The 22,203-nt window shown below is 35.2% G+C and overlaps 2 protein-coding genes and 2 long non-coding RNA genes across 4 annotated transcripts; all 4 read left to right on the plus strand.

Moving 5' to 3' along the window:
- Window positions 1–3,256: 3,256 nt before the first annotated feature.
- LOC129738915 (uncharacterized) lies at window positions 3,257–6,511 on the plus strand. The gene is made up of 4 exons (XR_008735680.1): window positions 3,257–3,467; window positions 3,849–4,160; window positions 4,229–4,473; window positions 4,869–6,511. It is a non-coding gene; the product is annotated as an uncharacterized LOC129738915 (long non-coding RNA).
- A 2,312-nt stretch (window positions 6,512–8,823) lies between these two features.
- On the plus strand, window positions 8,824–9,828 carry LOC129740326 (uncharacterized). Its single transcript, XM_055731970.1, has 2 exons — window positions 8,824–8,889; window positions 8,952–9,828. The coding sequence occupies exons 1-2, from the start codon at window positions 8,862–8,864 to the stop codon at window positions 9,485–9,487; spliced, it is 564 nt and encodes a 187-aa protein (XP_055587945.1). The 5' UTR covers window positions 8,824–8,861; the 3' UTR covers window positions 9,488–9,828.
- Window positions 9,829–17,965: 8,137 nt separating this feature from the next.
- Window positions 17,966–18,316, plus strand: LOC129738390 (leucine-rich PPR motif-containing protein, mitochondrial-like). The gene is made up of 2 exons (XM_055729574.1): window positions 17,966–18,013; window positions 18,076–18,316. The coding sequence occupies exons 1-2, from the start codon at window positions 17,995–17,997 to the stop codon at window positions 18,312–18,314; spliced, it is 258 nt and encodes an 85-aa protein (XP_055585549.1). The 5' UTR covers window positions 17,966–17,994; the 3' UTR covers window positions 18,315–18,316.
- A 2,940-nt stretch (window positions 18,317–21,256) lies between these two features.
- LOC129753349 (uncharacterized) lies at window positions 21,257–22,065 on the plus strand. Its single transcript, XR_008738926.1, has 3 exons — window positions 21,257–21,384; window positions 21,464–21,648; window positions 21,802–22,065. It is a non-coding gene; the product is annotated as an uncharacterized LOC129753349 (long non-coding RNA).
- The last annotated feature ends 138 nt before the right edge of the window (window positions 22,066–22,203 follow it).

The following is a 22,203-nucleotide window of genomic DNA, read 5'->3' on the forward strand; positions in this document are numbered from 1 at the left end:
GTATATCGTTAATTCAAAATATTTCATAGTTGACATTTCTACCAGAAGCATGGTTGCACAGTTCTTTTCTTGCGATTTTTATTGTTACAATGTATTTTAAGGTAAAATTAAAATCCAAACCATACGAAAATTGATAAATTTTTTGCTTTTTTGCACTTTTACGCTTTTCCGTGTGAACAAAATTTTTGGCGCTAATATAAACAAACGCTTTTTTCAGCAATTTTTTGTGATTTTCGTGGCCGGAATCAGTTAATCCGGAAAAGTTCGGATAGGAAGGCGATGTCTTCAACATGCTGTGATGATGGTGAGTACCTTCTTGTATTGTTTTGTTCAATGATTTGTAGGATGAAAGAAATTTCTTTTATTCCAGAAGCTCCGAAGAAAACGGTTAAGTTCCCCAGCTCCAGCTTTAGGTCAGGCCCACATACAATGGTTGAGCTGGACAGGTCAGACGTCCGACGCAAACCCGTATCGCACGGATTGGTGGTCTGGTGGACTGGTGAGAAGAAATCTAGCCGGAAATGGATGTAGAAAAGAAGCCTCAAGAGCCGCCGGTGTTAAAGTGTAAATGGTTCGATAGTTTCCATATAGCTTTCAAAAAGTGACTATACTTTTCAACAAAAGGTACTTTAAACTTGAATAAAAAATTAAGCAAACCATGTTTTCTTTATTTTAATAAGAAATATAAATTGGAAAGAAAAAAAAACCAATGAAAACAATAATTCAAACTATGAAATTTCACGGTCCCGAAATTATTATAAATTATGAATTAACCTGAAAGTTCATGATCGTTGAACGATTAAAATTCAAGGGAAAACTATGAATTTTAATGTTCCGTCGAAAAAAATGGAAGTTGTAAAGACAATCAACTTTATCGTTTTGTGTTTCAAAATGTATGGATAAAAGTTGATTTTTTCATTGTTAAGTTGCTTAACAACCCCCTTTTTTCATGGTAAATTTTGCCAATACCATTAATTTCACTGTGGAAAAATATGAATTTAACAGTACAATCATGGTTTCATGTACCATGATTCGCATAGTGCCAACCATAAAATTCGTGGTTGTGTGATAATGAAATTCATGGTTTCTTCACAATGTTTTTCTATTCGGGTGATGCTCTTATACCGTATTTTTTTCACCTGGAGGCAAACTAGAGGCAACCTAGGTTCGCTCTAACTGCTGTCATCGTGCTCATTTATTGCTCGAGAGGCAACCTAGGTTCGCTCGAAAAACGGACGGAGTCGCCCTGAGAAGAAAGTCAGTTTTGCGAGAAGTTCACCAATACTCTCAACGTTGTTGTCAAAACATTAAACAGCTGTTTTAGGCTGAAAGCAAAACAGTTGAAATGATGAACGGGAAAATAATGATTGCCGCGATTTTGAACCTCTCAGCCAAGCAAAATCGTACTATCTGCTGTCCAGTGCAATCCGGACACGAAAAAAGGCAATCCGGATGTGAAGAACCGAGTGAAGAAATCCAGAAGGGAGAACGAAATGACAGCTGCATGTAAACATTGCGCTCGTTCTCACGCACACCTACGTATGGAATAACTCGAAACCCGAAAATCGTTTTTTTATTTTGACGGTTCCAGCGCCAAATCCGGAATAAAAAAAAATACGCCATTAGAAAGGGTAGAACTCCGACAGATTTTACCGCACTGATTTGACCAAGGTTCTTAGATACACTAGGTTCTCTGACTTTCACAGTAAGTAGGCGAGGAGTGAGCCGGGCTCTCAATGAGTTTGTTTATTTTTTGCTCAGCTTTTCTGTGGTTTGTTGGTAAACAAACTTCATGAGTTCCGTATAGTTGCATAGCCTATATAGCCAAAATGGCTGAATCGGGAATTTGTTATTCGGAAACACCTCCTGAATATATACCCACCTTGGATTTGACACACTGAACCAGGGGTGTCAGGTGTCCTGATTTATCAGGATTTGTCCTGATTTTCAAGAGACGGTCCTGATTTTTAAAAAACGCTTGAATTGTCCTGATTTTTGAAAAATGGCCCTCAAAATGTCCTGATTTGTCCTAATTTTTTAAAAATATCCTAAATATAACTAAATTAATTGTCAAATTATGAGAACATCAAACAAATCTTAAATAAAATAGTTTAACCAGTTAAACTAATGAGATTCTTTGATTCAAATGACATTTAAATGAGGTTTTTCGATATTAACTGCAGGCCAGCCAAGGTTATTCTCGCTTCAGTTGCATAATTCGAGGCGTCTTCATCACCTATATTTCGCCTTTAGTTATGCAATCTAAGCAGCACTGCATTTTGTTTTCATCAATTTGGTGGTGTCCTGAAAAATCCTGATTTTTTCTTCGCGGTGTCCTGATTTTTGACAAAACGACCTGGCACCTCTGCACTGAACCCAAATTCACTCTTAAAATACATATGATTTTTCACTTAAAAACAAGGATCCAGTGATTTTCTTCCATTCAAGTGCGATATTTCACCACTGACCATGCATACTGACTGGACACTCGATTTCGTTTTCTGGATAATTTTTCCAACAGTACGCAATGTCGATTCCAGAGTGCGCATCGATCGATTTGAAGAAATGCTCTCCCAGTTAGGAAATGCCTCCCAACTTTAAAAATAAAACACGCAATTTCTAAGACAAAATCGGGCTAAACAGGACCATTTTTCCTACAGGGCATTTTTTGTCAAATTTTTCAGGTTCGCCACCTGCCGTCGGTGTTGCGAACCTGCAAAATCTGACAACAAAAAATTAGACAGAAAATGGTTGAATTTTTGTTCTAAGTGTCATGTCAGTGTGGTCAGTGATTTCACTTGGCAGTCACTTAAATTTCAAGTGAATTCATCCACATTCACTTAAGTCGTCACTTGAATTTGAAGTGAGGGAAAATATTCACTTCCCCATCACTTGAATTTCAAGTGAATGTCGGGTTGTAATTGTGTTTATTTTCAGAGTTCAAAATGGCAAATTCTAGAGGGCAGCGTTTAAAGCTTATGCTGGATTTGGTTTTCCCCAATTCTTGTTGCAATTGAATTTTATTTTTAAGTTAATAGTCCCTAAACTGATACGATACGAGCAATTGGCATTATTAACTCAATAAAAACCCATCCCCACGTCGAATATAATCAGCGTGTATGGAAAATTAAACCAATACTAGACAAAAAATGCCAAGCGTGCAGGTTTGGGTTCAAGGCACCCAATTCGGGGAAAAGTAAACGGAGACAGGAACCGTCATGTTACAATATTTTCGTATTCGGGCGTGCAACAAAGGTTGTCAAAAATTGCCACGCGGAAAAAAGGAGTCATCGGCAAGACAGTGTGCGCTTCGGTTGTCGCTTAAACACGCAGGCGGCGGTATTTTCTTGTGGCGCGACGATTCTCCACACAAAAGGCAGATTCCGTGCTCTTAAATCGCGTTCTAGTTCGGTCGATCGGTTACGATTATCCCCCCGAAAGATACATCCCGAATAGCAAAGACCATGGTATTAATATAACCGAACAATGATTTTCAATTTAACAATAAGCTTCATCGTAATATCTCAATAATTTTCAACCGCTTTTAATTTTGAAACCACCATCATTTTTAACGTCACCGTGAAGTATATCGTCAATTCTAAATATTTCATAGTTGTCTTAAATATCAAAAGCACGGTATTGTTATAATTTTCTTGTGATTTTTATTGTGACTGTGTACTTCATGGTAAAATTAAAATCCAAACCAAAACGAACGTTGGTAAACTTTATTATTTTTTACATACTTTTAATTTTGCGTGTAGAGATTTATTTTGGTGGGAAAGTGCGCCATTTTCGCGTCTTTGTTTTCGAAAGAAATTTATAAAATTGCCGGTTATCTCTACTTCAAGATTTGAAACATTCTGTAACTGGGATTCCCTGGCCCGGGTGGACCATCATCCGTCGATTCTGTGCGGAGATTTCGATAACGCGATAACTGTGGTGCGCTGACGTTTAACGGCCCTCTTCTGACGGATCTGATGTTGACTATCCGGATAATCTGCGGTGGCCATCCTCTGGAAATCTTCCATCCGCCTCACCAGAAGCTGTTGAAACATGCCGCCATGGTGGTGGTTCCCATTCAGCCATCGACGACGATGGCTGGAATGGTATCCGTCGAGAGAGATTCCCCGTCGATTCAAGATCTATTCAAGGATGTTAAGGTACTTATTTGTTTGTAACTAGCCTAATTTAAAAATTATTCTTGACATTTATTATTTGCAAAATATAGGCTGCCGCACGCACAGGCAAGCGACCAACAATTTCTGGTGGTTGGTGCTTCGCTGACTACCCATCACCTACGCCGTCACCGAAGTCGAACAGGAAATCAGATTGAATTGCCTGGAAGCCACGCTACAGATCTTTAAGAAACCCTAAATCGGAGGCAATATTGGCCTTATTTAGGAACCAACAGAGCGGTGTAGCTTCCGGTACAACCTGTCCGGGATACTCACAATGGTGACGATTTAAAAGTTGGTAAGTCGGTCTCGACCCCTATTGAGTTTATTATATGGACTGAATTTTAACGACGAAAGAATTTTTAAAAGATATTTAAAATGATAGACTTAAGTCTGCTATCTAAATTAAGATATCTGAATAATCAAATTTAAAACCGCTCTGAATCTAAAATCTATGACTTGAAATTTAATCGGCGGTCTGTATTCTGATTTTAGCCCTGATCCTGAATCTGAATTTTGAAATCTAAATCTATCTGAAATCTTAAATTTCAATCATAATCTGAAATATGTTATCCGAATTCGAATTTGCAATGGTTATCTGCATTCTGGAATTTCGAATATAATTCTTAAATAATAAATCTCATATTTCTGTCTAAAATCTCAACTTATCGGAAATCTCTCGTTTACTTGCAGCTTCCACATCTGAAACGGGACGGGACACAGCATTGCTGAAGGGCATCACCTCCATCGAGTACCAAGCAAATTCTTTCTCGACCAAGTGCAAATAACTTGAGGCGCTCAGCGTTGAACTGACCGACTAAGGTGGCTGCCCGAACTTCAAACCAAAGGCCTGTATCTTTGAGTACAACTTGCTTTGAAATACTCGGGCTCGGGATTGTTCATCGTTGCAGGTGACTCTGAAAAAGTCGGCGGTCGAAACAGCTGTCAAATTAAAAGTTTCAATGGGCTAAATCACCTATACCACAATATTATAAAATAAAATAAAACTATTTTGAATTCCTTTTTTAATCAACCAGGTTGTTAAAGTTATTTCTTGTTTTAAGGAATAATATTCTTGATTAGTCGTGCTTTAAATAAACGTTTATCAAGTTTAGTTAAAAGCATAACTATCATGAATAAAATTCCTTAAAATTAGTAATAACTTTAGCAATCTATTCCAATCAATAAGAATATAAATTATTCATGGTAAACCATGAAATTCTATGGTTAAAACAATATGTATATACCATAGAAAAACCTTGATTTCCATCTTCGTTTTAACAATCGAAATAAACGGATTTTCATGGTTTTACCATGAAAAACTGAAAGCTGTTTTAACCATGAACTTTATATTTTTGGGCTTCCCAATGTATGGAAAATCGCCATTTTTTTCATGGTCACGCTGCATAACAATACCCCTTTTTCATGGTTATTTTCGCCAAAACAGTGAAATGTATGGTCGGAAACTATGAATTCCAATGTGTGTTCACGGTATCGTGGACGATAATAAGCATTGTGTAGACCATAAAATTTATGGTTTGTGAATCGAATCGACGGATGATGGTCCACCCGGGCCAGGGAATCCCAGTTACAGAATGTTTCAAATCTTGAAGTAGAGATAACCGGCAATTTTATAAATTTCTTTCGAAAACAAAGACGCGAAAATGGCGCACTTTCCCACCAAAATAAATCTCTACACGCAAAATTAAAAGTATGTAAAAAATAATAAAGTTTACCAACGTTCGTTTTGGTTTGGATTTTAATTTTACCATGAAGTACACAGTCACAATAAAAATCACAAGAAAATTATAACAATACCGTGCTTTTGATATTTAAGACAACTATGAAATATTTAGAATTGACGATATACTTCACGGTGACGTTAAAAATGATGGTGGTTTCAAAATTAAAAGCGGTTGAAAATTATTGAGATATTACGATGAAGCTTATTGTTAAATTGAAAATCATTGTTCGGTTATATTAATACCATGGTCTTTGCTATTCGGAAGTTTAGTCGAGTTTGCTGTGCCGTCTTCAAAATTGTAGATGTCGCACTAGTCGCGTTTGTTTACATGCATCCTGGGTCGTCCCTAGCAGCGGCAACGTTCATTTTCCATTGAAACCGCTTGATTTTGTTTCGGCATCCTTGGATGCAATTCAACTGACGAAATACCATTTTAAAAGGGCACATAATCAAATGTGATGCAAAAAAGAAAAATGAATAACTTTATAACTAAATTTTGAAATAGTTGTCAATGAAATTAGTAATTTTATTTCAATCTTTTTGTGTTCCATTCTCGGTTCCAAATTAATAAAATTTCTGTTTATAGCAAAGATTACAAAATGGCCATCTTTCATCCGAATCCGTTGTGTTTTTGTAACAAGGCGTCACCACCCGCATACTAAAAAACTATATCTCAAACAGTATATACGATTCATCTACAGCTTCAGAAAAAGTGATTTTCAGTGTAAACGTAGCTGTTCTATTAAACTTTACTTCGACGAAAAATTTGAACGATAAAAACGAAACATGAACCTTTATGTGAAAAAGTGATGGTATCTGTAAAGGTGATAGAATGGTATGAACGATTTCCTTTATTTTTTCTGTAATCGTAAAAATGATCTCTAACCGTTAACCCTACCGTTCATGACTGATGACAAACTTGCGTCAAAAAAGAGCGAAACGCTGGTCAGGGATGCCAGGTAGTTTTGCAAAACATCAATGCGTACTTATGAGAATATCTCTTATATTTTTTTGTATGTTCTGATACGACTCTGTAGAGTTTCGAAGACATTAATTTATCTTGGAGATATGCACATACATAAAGAAACTATAGTAAACAAAGAAGCGCAATCTGATCCCTTTTGAAATAATGGGCTTGCAACCCTGCTGTAGGCACAGATAACAGATAGCGAGCCCCGAACAAAAATGTGTTGAAAACGTGTGTGAGAATACCAACCTAAGTTTCAAACCAATTTGTAAGTGGACTAACATCCATAAGATGTCGCTACCAGTACAAAACTTTTTTTTTTTCATTTTTTCGACACGCTTAGAAATGAATACTCATCGCTTATCTTAAAGGGGTGCCAGTACAATATATGACAGTAACACATTTTTTGGTGCAATTATTTTAAAAACATCATGATTTTAAAAAAATTCAAATCATATTCCATATGCCTTGTTGTATCAATACTGGCGTTGAATTGAAAGTTGAATTCCAAGTTTTGGAGTATGGGCTGGGATTTTACTATCGGTAAATAGTTTTCTAGAACGGAAAATGTGAACATAAATGTTATGATTGTTAATTATGGGTCGATATTCCGGTTGATGTTACCTGAGATCGATAGAAGAGGACTTGTAAATCATGATTAATAATAACTTTATTCATTTCTACTGATTACTTATCCTGAGTTACAAGTCCTCATGTATCAATCTCAGGTAACATCAACCGGGATATCGACCCATAATTTACAATTATTACAATAATGTTCACATTTTCTGTTCTAGAAAACTATTTACCGATAGTAAAATCCCAGCCCATACTTCAAAACTTGGCATTCAACTTTCAATTCAACTTTCAATTCAGCGCCAATATTGATAGAACAATATGGGGCATATGCTGAGACATATGACAGCGATTAAAATATGATTGGAAACTGCTTTGCATTTTTTTTTAAATCATGATGTTTTTCAATTTTTTTACATGAAACATGTGTTACTGTAATATATTGCACACTCCTTTTTAAGATAAGCTGTAAGTATTAATTTATAAGCGTGTTGAAAAAAGGAAAAAAATAAGTGTACTAGTAGCGACATCTTATGGATGTTAGTCCATTTACGAATTGGTTTGAATCTGAGGTTGGTAATCTCACACACGTCTTGAGCTCCAGCCCGAACTCTGTTCTCTGTGCTGTAGGGCTGCCTTTAAGACTGCTAGGTTTTGCTCGATTGGAATGACACTGACAGAAAATCAAAAATTCCAATCGTGACATTTCGTCTCTTTGTTTACTATACACGGAGAAAAAAGACGGTAGTTGTTCCAATTATTTCAGCTTGTTATACCAATAATCGAAATGCAGTTGATTTTTTCGCATTCAACTGCTTTTATAATAGATTCAACTACAAACTTCTAATTGTCCTTACGCAATCAACTATCAATATAATGCGTTCAACTGTATGATTTATTTTATGCATTCAACTATAAATACAATAGATTCAACTACAAACTGCTGATTGACCTTATGCAATCAACTATGAATATAATAGATTCAATTGTAATGGTATAATTGATTCAATTGTAATGGTATAATTGATTCAACTGTAGATATGATAAATTCAACTACAATTGTATGATTGACTATAGGCATTCAACTATAAATATAATAGATTCAACTGTAGTGGTATAATTGATTCAACTGTAAATATGATAGATTCAACTGTAGTGGTATAATTGATTCAATTATATTATAATAGATTGAACTACAAATGTATGATTGATTCTAGGTTTTTAATCATAAATATAGTAAATGAAACTTGATTGTTATGATAGATTCTAGAATCTAGAATTTACAATAAATATATTTGGTTTAACTGGCATTAATGTTTACATTTTTCTCTTGCCGCCATTTCAGTTATTTGCATTCGCGGCGGGAGGTGACAAAATTTTTTTTTTTGCCGTACCAGAAATGCATCTTGCAGATTCGGATACGGGTGGTAATTAATATTAAACGTTAAAATGTTTTTGTCCAAAATCATCCGAATTGTTGTAATTTCAGGTAACATGCGGGAAGCAGACGGAAGAAATACTGGAGCAGCTAGAGGTTCAAGAATGATTTCTCCGGAACAAAATTCCTCTTCATCGACTTATGAATCGTCAGCTCCGGCCATCATCGGAACAACCACAGACTACTCGCCGAACCCAAAGCCACCGTTAGCACTCGAAAAGGATACGAACAGCACAGCCAGCAGCTACATTCCAGCATTCACAGTTACTGTACTCGAGAATTCCCAGCCCTCTCAGCTGACTTCGATTTGCCCATCTGTTGGCCCCGTAGAATCAACCGTGACTGCAACCGTTCATCAAGCTTCGCTACCAGCTGCGGCCATCATTATTGGAAGGCAAGTTTCCGGTAGTTCTACCGAAGGCAACATGCCATACAGTGGCAACGGGGGATCCGGTTTCCGTAGCTCCTTTAATGGACGCGTTCCATTCGCTCGTATGCTTTCCAGCAACCCTAGCAGTGATCGGCGCTCCGGGAATGCCGGTGCTGAAATCTATCCTATTTCGGCATCTTCGTCGATTGCCAGCTAGTGGATCCAAAATAATCCAACTGAAGAAGAAGGTTTTGGTGCAGCTCGCGCTTCGGTGATTTTAACTACCATCACCATCATCATCAATTCCAGAATCACCAGCCACGGTTCTCGAATAATCATGGTTATGATGGTAATTTTATGGAGGTGATGGAGGTTTAAGTTTGTTTACATATTAAAATGATAAATTTATTTTAAGAAATACAATGTTCCTACTCTTGCTAGCTTTTATTTCGGAACCAAAATTAAAGGTTCTGAGCCTAGTAAAAACCTATAAAACTTCCGAAATCTAACTTTTTTTAATTGTATACATGAAATAAATCATATAAAATAAACTTTTAATTCTATAATACACAATAATTGAATCGACTACAAATATAATTGAATCAACTGTTTTTGTATAATTAAATTTACTATATATATAATTGAATCAATCATACAATCAAAGTTGAATCTATCATATTAATGGTAGAATGAAGAAATTCAATCATACATATGTAGTAGAATCTATTATATTTATAGTTGAGTGCGCAAAATCAATCACATCGGTATAATTGAATCTATTATATGCATTGTTGGACACAAAAAAGCAATCCGAAAATCAATTGTATATATAATTGAAAGTTTGATATTTATAGTTAGCCGAGAATTAATCAGAAATATGATTGAATAAAAGTGGGTTATTGTTAAAAATACTATACTTTTTTCTCCGTGTAGGCTCGTTACACATACACCATACTAAACGAGGTTTTTTGCGAATCCATCTGGACTTAATAACAATTTTAGTTAAATTGTTATTTTTGTATGAATAGGACGCGTCTTGAGCAACCTTATTCAACATTAGTCGCAACAAATACAATTTCCTACATAATCCTATTATTCTTCATCTTATGTAAGGTAAAACAACGAGTGGTTATTTGAAATCAAGCATTCTTATTTGCATCAATAACTCATTGATGTTTCTAAAACATTCTTAAATTACTACCCATAATCAACCTGATCATCTAAAATATTATAATATTAAAAGTTATATATTTTAAATTTCGCATCCCAATAACTGTAGGTACAAATATTGATAAAACATTGAACCTGGCACCACTGACGCAGACGTTTAATCAGAGTGCCTCCAGTAGGGTGGGTGCATACTGAGGAAAAGTAGGCAAGGGGTACTAAAAGTTTCTCATTGGTGGGGGGTGGAGACGGTGCGCTTTTTGACAGCGAATTGTTCGCCTACCATGCCTACGATTACGATTGCCTGTCACAAGGGTCACAAGATGGACGATTCCGTGCATTGGTATAAGAACACACCTAGCTTTACCCGCCTTGCGTTTAATTTTTTGGTTGTCAACAAACGTGAAGCAGGAAGAAGAAGACGAAGCACGAAAAAATCGGTGTGGTCTTCAGCGGTGTCATATATACAGATTTTTCTGTATTATACAGATTTTTCAACGTCAATACAGATAAGATACAGATACAGATTTTTATACAGATTTTTAAACATTGATACAGATTTATACAGATTTTTTTGAAAAAAATCTAAATCAATTGTTGATTAACCGTATTTATGGACTAATTCAGTTGAATCTTTTCAAATCTTTCCAATTGCAGTATATACCGCAAATGCTTGCAACAGCACAAATAATTAATCCAGACCTTTAACTTCTACAAGTGAGCTTTGTGACGACTATAACCATCTACTTATCATTTATTCTAGGTTAGTAGGAGCTTCTATAGTCTCTTTTTTCCAGCAGCATAACTTAATTGTTTTAACGGCGAATAATAGCCCCCCTAACAGAGTACGCGAATTTTGATAATAAAATCAGTATAAAATCTCTTCTCCTTAAGTTTGATATCTATAAAGTAGGGTGGTATTTAAGATTATCACTTTAAGAGAGTTTTAAAAATAAAATAGATTGAGAATCATATAAAAATTCTAATTTCAATAAGGTTTGAATCAGTCAGTTTTTAAATGCGAAACTATATAACTGAATAAAGTAGGAGAATACCTTAAAAAAACAAATTCATGTCTTACACGATATGCAGTTAATTTTTTTAAACCAGCCCACTTATTTAAACGAGTTTTAGTTCATACAGGAACAAACATTCGAAATTTAATTTCATATTTCATTACGATAACAAAAAGGATTGGTCTTCATGGTCCATATACTGATTTGAAATTAACTCATTAATAAAAATTTATCAACTGAACTTGAAATTAAACGTGTTACATCTCGACAAGCTTTTGTTATAGGTATTTATAGTTTTTGAGTAAGGTACACCGGGGTAAGTGTGGACGCGGGGTAAGTGTGGACGATGGCTATAAAAACAATACTGTGCACTATTTTTTCAAACTTTTGATGCAGAATGTTCAATTTACTTGTAATCTATCCAATAACTGTGAAAAAGATACGATTCAGACAATAACGGTTGTTTACAGCGACTTTTTCGGAATTTTCTATTTTCAACTACGATGTCGAGTTGATGTGCATCTTTTTCAATTGCAAATTTCTCCTAAACTAGCTGGCTCTCGATGAAAAACTCTACATTGAAACAATCCTTACATTCCAAACAACCAGTTAGGAAAAGAAACGGCGGTTAAAAATTAAGAAAAAAGAGTTTGTTTACAAAAAACTAAAATTTTGTCTCCAACCCCTACCTGGGGTAAGTGTGGACGGCTTTAAAAAGACCTGATGTTTACACATTTTTTCAATTTTCTGTCTTTCATCCTTTATGAGTTGTATTATTTAGCTATATTAACATTCGGATCATGAAAATTTGAGTAAAGTACTTATTTGTTCTGTCCCAAGTAACCAATAAGCCTTGATAAATGGCCCTAAGTTGGCATTATAGCTGGATATAGAAAAGTCCTAGCTGAGCCAAATAGCTCTACATTCCTTTCAAGGGCTGATTGAAAGCCACTTTTGGCCTGCAATTCGACTGATATACGACGGCCTATGGGGAAATGTCAAAAAAATTTGCCAGTGGGTACAACCCACTGGTTAAAAAAAAAAAATAAAAATTTGTTTATGTTTTCTGTCTTTTTTCCCCCTTATTCGTTTCCTTTTTCTCCCTCACCCCTTTTTTCAAGTCGACAATTTTTTTTTGAAGATTGAAACATTACGGAAGAAGCGAGGAATCGAACTCAGAACTTTTCCGACCTTTCACTTGTTAGCGCCTCTGCTCAATCGTCAATCGAGACAACGCAAGAATAGGGGAAAATTTTGCCAATTTAAGCGAACTGGATATCATTTCCCTCGTTCGAAATTGAATGTTCCGGAATGAATAAAAAATGCAGTTTTGATTTTTCGTTAGAGATATATTTGTTAATCATCTACTGTGAAGTAGGTTAATACTTTTATTCTGCGCACTTATTTTCACTTTGCTCAAGTTTTTTTTAAGTATGGACACTGGACAGCAAATACCTGGTTAATAGAATCGGACCAGCTGTTTCCAGATGCCAGATGCAGGTTAGGACAGTTTAAGCGAAACCGTTCAAGATCCTTTCGCGCCTGTTGTTCCATCATGATGCCGACAATCCAAATTGCTGAAAAGGATAGATGGATTCAAAATTCAACATTATCAGGCTTTGATATTATTCTAACCAAAATACTTACATTTCTTCGCCCTCGTAGAGCAGCAACGATCCAAAGTAAACAAATTTCTAGTTTTTTTTTTCTTTTCTTCAAATGACGTTTAACCCACTAGCTATCATTTGCAGGGTTTGGAAGCCCTGAAGCACTGTTACGAACCTATATACGAATTATTTCCATGCTTGCTCCCACCAGTGCTTATTGGCACTTGATAAAGTCTTGTAGGGCTTACAGGCACTCGAGTGCTTTAATTCTCCCATTATTCGGCTTATCATAGTGCTTAATGGTTTGTTGGGGTGTTTTTGATGAAATCGGATCTCGTGTGTTGTAACATAAATTACACACTATAATTATATATCATGAACTTTTTCAAAATTTTGGACGGTTCGAGCAATAAAGTAACGTATTCAACCAAGAAAACACAAATTTTTTGAAAATTTCCTGAGAAATCAAAGGGAAAATCTACCGTCCACACTTACCCCATAAAGCGGGGTAAGTGAAGACACCAGCCGTCCATAACGATTTGCGTGATAACTTTTTTCGCTTTGCTTCTATCGAGCTCATCTCTTCACCTTTTTTAAAAATATGTTCTGCATCACATTGATCGTCAATTTATCAAAATTGCTCCACTGCTGATTTTTTAATGATTTTTTAAAGTTGAACTATACGAAAACCCGTCCACACTTACCCCGGTGTACCTTAATTTTTTAAAGTGCAACATCAGGCGTGATGTTTATAAGACGAAATTTTTCGAAGTTCTAAATGTGGTAAGGATCTATAAATTGGCTCTAAATTTTTTATCGATAACACATGGCAGAAACCTTCAAGCAATATAAGCTCTTATTTTAGATAGGAATACTAAGAATAGGTTAAAAAATGCATTCAATAAACTTATACGCTGGCTAAACTACATGTCAAAAATAAAAAAAAAACATCGATTTTCCCGAGAAAAGCGAGTAAATTTGACTTCGGAGGAAACAGTGATAAAAGTTTCCGTTTTGTCATTTTTATTCCAATTCCACAAAAATGGAAATTTTGACCTAAATTTAATGAACAAAGTACAATCTTTCATTTTTCTTGAGGCATGAGTAAACACGTTTTGTAGATTTCGGCAAAGTTGGGGAATAAGTTAAATAGAAACTTCAATATCAAATTCCCGAAGACTTTTTTTTTAATGATCCCGAATAGAAAAACATTGTGAAGAAACCATGAATTTCATTATCACACAACCACGAATTTTATGGTTGGCACTATGCGAATCATGGTACATGAAACCATGATTGTACTGTTAAATTCATATTTTTCCACAGTGAAATTAATGGTATTGGCAAAATTTACCATGAAAAAAGGGGGTTGTTAAGCAACTTAACAATGAAAAAATCAACTTTTATCCATACATTTTGAAACACAAAACGATAAAGTTGATTGTCTTTACAACTTCCATTTTTTTCGACGGAACATTAAAATTCATAGTTTTCCCTTGAATTTTAATCGTTCAACGATCATGAACTTTCAGGTTAATTCATAATTTATAATAATTTCGGGACCGTGAAATTTCATAGTTTGAATTATTGTTTTCATTGGTTTTTTTTTCTTTCAAATTTATATTTCTTATTAAAATAAAGAAAACATGGTTTGCTTAATTTTTTATTCAAGTTTAAAGTACCTTTTGTTGAAAAGTATAGTCACTTTTTGAAAGCTATATGGAAACTATCGAACCATTTACACTTTAACACCGGCGGCTCTTGAGGCTTCTTTTCCACAACCATTTCCGGCTAGATTTCTTCTCACCAGTCCACCAGACCACCAATCCGTGCGATACGGGTTTGCGTCGGACGTCTGACCTGTCCAGCTCAACCATTGTATGTGGGCCTGACCTAAAGCTGGAGCTGGGGAACTTAACCGTTTTCTTCGGAGCTTCTGGAATAAAAGAAATTTCTTTCATCCTACAAATCATTGAACAAAACAATACAAGAAGGTACTCACCATCATCACAGCATGTTGAAGACATCGCCTTCCTATCCGAACTTTTCCGGATTAACTGATTCCGGCCACGAAAATCACAAAAAATTGCTGAAAAAAGCGTTTGTTTATATTAGCGCCAAAAATTTTGTTCACACGGAAAAGCGTAAAAGTGCAAAAAAGCAAAAAATTTATCAATTTTCGTATGGTTTGGATTTTAATTTTACCTTAAAATACATTGTAACAATAAAAATCGCAAGAAAAGAACTGTGCAACCATGCTTCTGGTAGAAATGTCAACTATGAAATATTTTGAATTAACGATATACTTAACGGTTATTTTCTAAATTATGGTACTTTCAAGATTAAAACCGGTTGATAAATATTTAGATAATACGATGAAGTTTATTGTTAAATTGAAAATGAATGTTTTGTCATATTAATACCATGGTCTTGGCTATTCGGGATGTCAGAAATAAACTGCTGGTCAAAAGTTTGGGATCACTTCCTCAAAAACATGAAAATTTTGATCGCTCATATCTCAGCCATCTTTTTATATATTGGAATTCTTTTGAACATATTCAAGAGATCGTGAGCTAAACCTTCTTTGTATGTATTTAACAAAATGTTAATATTGAATTTATATGACTAAAATTTAGCTTAAAGTTGGGACATTTTTCAAAAACCAAACTTAAAATTTCAAAATTCGAGTTGCATATGAATTCTTTTTCCGTACTTATTAAAAAAAACATTTGTTTAATTTTGTGCGAAAAATTTGCAATGTTCTTAAAATATATAAAATAGCTACTCAAGTCATCGTCCAAAAGTTTGGGATCACCCCGTAGTATGGTGTAACGGCCAGAAGTTTAAGATCAGTCTTCTAAAACATGCACTCTTAGTTCGCGTATCTTATAACGCGTATCTCTGTTATCAAACAATGTACTGTTCATCTGGTAAGCTGATTTGGAAGCTAATGAGTTGAACCTGTTTTAAGGATATTTATTTGAAAAATTTTTGAAGACTAACTTCCCAAGCAACCAAAAGTCGCGTTTTTACTTAACTCCGAACTCCGAAGTTCACATTTGGCTGAAAAAATGTATTACGGGAACTTCAGGTGACTCTTGTCGCGTAAAAGTTACTCAGGAACTTCCATCGCCCTTTGAAAGGTTAAACTATCGATAACGGAACTTCTAAGCGCTTTTAATGGAACTTCTTTCAAGAAGGTCGATAACGTTCGCGTAACATTCTAAAGCGCACCATTAAGATACTTGAAGGTGTTTCAAAGAACCTATATGGGAATTCTAAGCGACATGTCAAAAATGTTTTTCAAGAAGGTCGATAACGTTCGCTTAACATTCTAAAGCGCACCATTAAGGTACTTGAAGGTGTTTTAAAGAACCTATATGGGAATTCTAAGCGACATGTCAAAAATGTCTGTCAATTTCTTGTCATGGTATTTGTTTTGTTTATATCTGTACTGATATGTACAAATGGAATTCAAGATTTTATCGAATTTTTCTTATAAATGTTAAATAAGATATTCGAATAAATTTTTGATGATGCGAATTTGTGTTATGATTCATATTGTGTACTGAAAGTCCTTTGAACGAAATAAGGTACCTTCTATTGACCAACCCACTCAATCATCTCAAATGACATTAAGTTTAAATACTTATTATTACAGTGGCAATTAGCTATTGCTGGATTGGTCGAGAGGCTGGTGAGTTTCATTACAACCTAGAGAGCAGCGGTTCAATTCTCTAGGCTACACGCCAGCTCCAGCTTTTGTAATCAAAACAATATAATTAAAATCAATGAGATAAAATATGATAGACCGGCAACCTAGCAATCTGACATGTGGTTGTCAGAGCAATCTGTCAGTCGGATTTTTTTTTTCGGCGCGTAGAAGTTGCTTGACATTCTCTTAGAAGCTGAATAGCGTTCTCTACAGCCACCTAAACGAACTTGAAAGTAGCTTTAAGAACTTAAATTTTGGGCTGATTAGCATTCTCTTCAGACACAAACGAGAGCTGATTAAGCTTCTATGGAACCTTTTTAAGGGAATTCTGGTTGCTTGGGTTCTTTAGAACTTTAGCTTGTTTTGACCATAACTTAGTTGACTCTCAAGTTATTGCAGATTGCAGGTTGCGGCCAACAAAATTGCATTTGTTCATCTGGTGTGAGTGAATTAGCCTTTAATAATAATCTTCATATCTAACAAAAAAAAAAACTAACATTTTATCACTCTACATTTAGTTCAAATAATGTAATAAATTTGAATTTTAAAATAATGAATACGTTAGAAACATTAAAACTGATATCCATATTGCATATTAAGCAATAATCTAACATAGAAATCAATAATAGCACTTTTTTGTGGTTTAAGTTCAAATACAGATAAATACAGATTTTTTCATGAGGCCGATACAGATTTTTTTAAAAACCATCTGACAACCCTGGTGGTCTTCTCGTATTTCATAATTCTATCATGGCATCGATATTGCGGTCCAGTAAATTTGTGCGCTATTTCGTCGGATTCGCACAGAACTTAGTTTTCAACACAGTCCGGGAGACGGAACTAAGTTTTGTTCAGCAGTCGCAATGTTTGTGCGGCAGTTCTGTGAGGTAAGTTCAGACAATTTCTCCATTGATGTGGGTGCCGGTTTGCGGCACGCAGTGCAGTGATGTACAAGTTCATGTTACGCAACAGATTCTATCTGTAATTGATTTTCTGCTCATTTCTCTACTGTGTGTTTAATTGCACTAGTTTTTAAAATAAAGTGTAAATATTTTGCCTTTTCAGCGTTCCGTTAGTTCCAGTCAGGAACTAGACCGATCTTTGAAGCGGCTGGATGAAGATGTAAAACGCCCTGGAAGAATTTCAAGCCGAGATCTGGAAGATGTTCTAGAGGAAATGAGAATTAACCGTTTCGCTTCCAGCGCTCAATCTTAACTGCATGGTTATTCGTTGTTGCGGTATGTTAAACGTGGTTTCATAAGAATTACCTTAGCAGAAAATTTTGGATTTCTCATTGCAGGTAACCTAGTTCCAGAAGAGCTTCCCGAGGTGCGTATAGCTCTGGTTCAGGAGATATGGAAAACGTTGAACAGCTTGAACGTAGCAATGGACATTTCCCACTACAACGCCCTTCTTCGGGTGTATTTGGATAATGAGCACTCCTTCTCGCCAACGGAATTTCTGGCGGATCTGCAACCCAAGGGCGTTGAACCGAACCAGGTCACCTATCAGCGATTAACTTCGCGCTACTGCCAATAAGGAGCAACCAAGATCCTGGAATTCCTGCGAGAGAAGCAGCTTCCAGTTAATAAATACGTTTTCAACGCTGCGTTAGGACTGCGTTGGTTATATTAAACGATATTCAATAAAATGTTGCAATTAGAAAACAATTTCCATTTTTATCCGAAAATTTCCCATGTACATTAAAAATATTGCGTTTGTGTGCGTGCACTTTTTACGAACGATTCCTTAAACGGTTTGAATAATGTTGGAATAAAGTAAAGTCATATCGTTACACAACCATTGACGTAAGCGTTTAGGAATGAGAGCTCCTCGAAAAAAACTATAACGATGACAATCCGATGATCTAAATACATTTTCAGCAATCGGTTTTTAAACCTAACATGGACTGCATGTAGAACAGTTCCTCCATACAAGTGCTTTAACGGTTATTAACAATTACATAACCTAACGACATATTAAAAATACTGTGAATTTGGAATTCACGATTAAACTAATGTATTTCACGGTTTGAATAATCGTTTGCTAAACGTTTTTTTACGCTTCATCAAATCATCGCTTTACTATTAAGGAAACCGTTTGGTTACAATCCTCATTTATGCGGGGTACAGATAAAATTTCGACAAGTTCATTTCAAAAAAAGAATAGTTCGTAGCATCAAATAAGAAGATTGCAGAAATGAACTTTTCAATAGTTTTATTGGCAGATTAGAAGTTAATGCCGATGTGTTAAAGGTGTGCACAATAACCGAGTTGGAGGTAAAAATTGTAGAACAAAATCATCAAAGTATAAACTAGCATACTATTATGATATCATAATGAATCGAACTCTGACACGGGTTTCAAATGATGCACGGGATGTTTTTAGAGGATTAGCCGTACACATTTTGGATCAAGATGCTTTATATAACCATCGAAACTTGTTGTTGAAATTAAGTGTTGATTTTTATTTGAAGTTTCGGATGGAGTCCTTCGCTAAGCACATAATGATTCTAAAGAATCTCTTCGAAAAAAACTAACAAAGTTAATATTGTTTAGAAATGAATAAAATCTAGAGTTTGTTTTGATTAGGTCGTATGAACCACCTGAGGTGTTTCGAGTAAATAGCTGCTGAAGTTTTACAACACATTTTTAATCCTACTTTTTAAAATATTGCTCAGAATTGTCTGAAAATTTTGTATGAAATTTAAAAATTGATGCGAAACATGCTAGTGTATACAAAAAATAGTTTAATTAAGTTGTTCGTATAATAATGCACTTACAACCTTTTGCATTACGTGTTTGGCGTAAACGTCGTTTTGAAAGTAGATAAAATGTATCTCAAAATTCGATTTGTTTTATCTTAAACTTCGCTTATCCCTGCTCCCTAGCTCCAATTACGTAATTTCTAACATAATATTACTTTTTTAAAAAGTGGCTTCATTATTGGCGAGTGATTTTGGAGGATTCTTCATATGTGACAATTTTCCAAACACCTCAAAAAAGAACAAAATCGAAAGAGGACTTACGTTTGAATCCTTGGGGTGTTGTCCGGATCCCTGCGGGTGATATGCGCTCTACAAAATCTTCGTATGAATTGCACAACAATTGTATAGAGCGGGCTTTGTCCAAATCTCTACCCGCTTCCAGCGAAGCTATCTTTTCTTCATGACTGCAACATCCTAAAATCGGTGCTGCAAGGAACTGTCCATCAGGTTTCCATCCGGATGTAAATTGCTTACCATAACTCTAACCGTTCAATTGCGAAAACTTTTCCGAATCTGGTTGCCACTGCGGTAACAAAATATCTTGTTAAAATTTGTTTAGCCATGAAACTATCGTTCATTTAACTTACCCAGCATGAAAATGGAACCATTCATCCTCCTAAAATACCTAGAACCACCATTGGTAACTAATTTCATTGATAATTTCAAACTTCTAACACTCATCGAAGTATTTTCTGATGAAAATGCATTATGTCGCAAGAACCAACACGCCGAGCTATTTTTTGCGACCTTTGTTTTGCACGCTAATTCAGTGCAGTTCAAAAAGTCGCAAAAACCAAATTGCACTCGAAAATGAGAAAGTCATCATGCGTCCTAATTTCAAATCATTGTGTAAAAGTTATTTTATGACAAATTGAAACCAATTTTTTACCAAAGATAAAATACATGTTTCTGAATCGTTTGCAGCAAATAACTCAATTATGTTTATATTGGTTCATACGACCTAATCAAAACAAACTCTAGAAATGTTGTTTTTAAACTTTACTATGCAATAAACCAATTACAAGGATTTTTTAATTTGCTTGTGTATTTCATAAATAAAAGCCATTTGAAACGCTGACTTTTTTGACCATATAAAGCATTTCCCGACTTGTCAACCGAACAGCTGATTTCTCATGTTTACAATTTTCGGCACCTGGTGGTAGGGTAAAAAAAAACAACAACACTACGCATGTTCAATGGCGGGATAGTAACGAAACTAAATTGGGGGTGCAAATGTTATGCATAACCATGGTAATGCAAAATTCTTAATTTTTTAAACTACCTAATATTAAATAATTGTAGACATGAAATACTTTGAAGATAATGTTGATGTTATGAAATGTTAATTTGAAAAAATAATTTCTTTTGAAGAAATAATTGAACAGTGCAAATCTCTGAAGTTCAAAATGGCGACCGGTTGGTGTTAACATTTTTCAAAACAAAAACAAAAAGCTACCCCCGAATAGCAAAGACCGTGGTATTAATTATAATCGAACAATGATATTCAATATAACAATAAACATCATCGTTATTTCTCAATACTTATCAACCGCTTTTTATTTTGAAATCACCATAATATTTAAAGTCACCGTGAAGTTTATCGTTAATTTAAAATATTTCATAGTTGTCGAAAATACCAAAAGCACGGTATCACAATAATTTTCCTGTGATTTTTATTGTTACTGTGCACTTCATGGTAAAATTGAGATCCAAACCAAAACGAACGTAGGTAAACTTTTGCTTTTTCTACCTATTCTCAATTCTTCGTGTAGCCATTTTCGAAAATAAACAACAATTATTGCGGTAAATTTTCTCTGCAGGCAAGAGGACCTATCTGGGATGGTGAGTATACCTTTTTAAAGTGTTTGTCTTTTTAAGGAACCGTATTTTGCACATAAGTATATTCAATTTATTTTTCTAGGTTCCCAAGGCTATATCGCTTGTGCTAATGGTAAAATTACCACCCGATCGGCGGAAATGGAAGTAGAAAACAAGCCGTCGGAAAGGTGCTGTGCTTTGACCCTCAATAGGATGGACTCAGAGGATGATCACTGGAAAAAGATCCGTATCAAGCGGTTGATATCGCGGAGTCCGGGAGGATCTATCGTAAGTATTCTTTTTTAGTTTTTCTTATCGGAGCAAGCAAAAATGATGCATAAATACTTAGTACCGTGCGAATGAAATTACGCTCGAAATCCATTTTCATAGAATAGTTTTTCTCCGTTTTATCATATCATTCGTTTCCTATTTTTTTTGCAGGCTGGTGGATTCTGTGCATGAAAAGCAGCTTCCGGGCAACCATGACGTCCACGAATTTTGGCGTCACGCACCACTCGCAGCAGGTCGGTCGGAGCTGCTCTCAAAGCCAATCAGGAAACCATCAGCTAACGAGACCGTCGTCATGAACGAGCTCAAGCATCGGGAGTAAGCCTGAAAATAAATGTTACAGCAGGCGTAGCCCAGATTCCGATCACTGTGCAAGCTTTTTTTAAAATTGTGAAAAACAGTTATGTGAAAATTTGTTAAAAGGAAGAAAATGAAAGTGCTTTACAACATTAATAAAATGTGTTCTTTTGAATAAGTGCATTTTTTTAATAAGTGACTTGCAATAGAAATTAGTTAATCAGTTTGTTAAAGTTATTCCTTTTTGGGGAATATTAT

The sequence above is a fragment of the Uranotaenia lowii genome, chromosome 1 (genome assembly GCF_029784155.1).
Source record: "Uranotaenia lowii strain MFRU-FL chromosome 1, ASM2978415v1, whole genome shotgun sequence".
Classification (NCBI taxonomy): Eukaryota; Metazoa; Arthropoda; class Insecta; order Diptera; family Culicidae; genus Uranotaenia; species Uranotaenia lowii.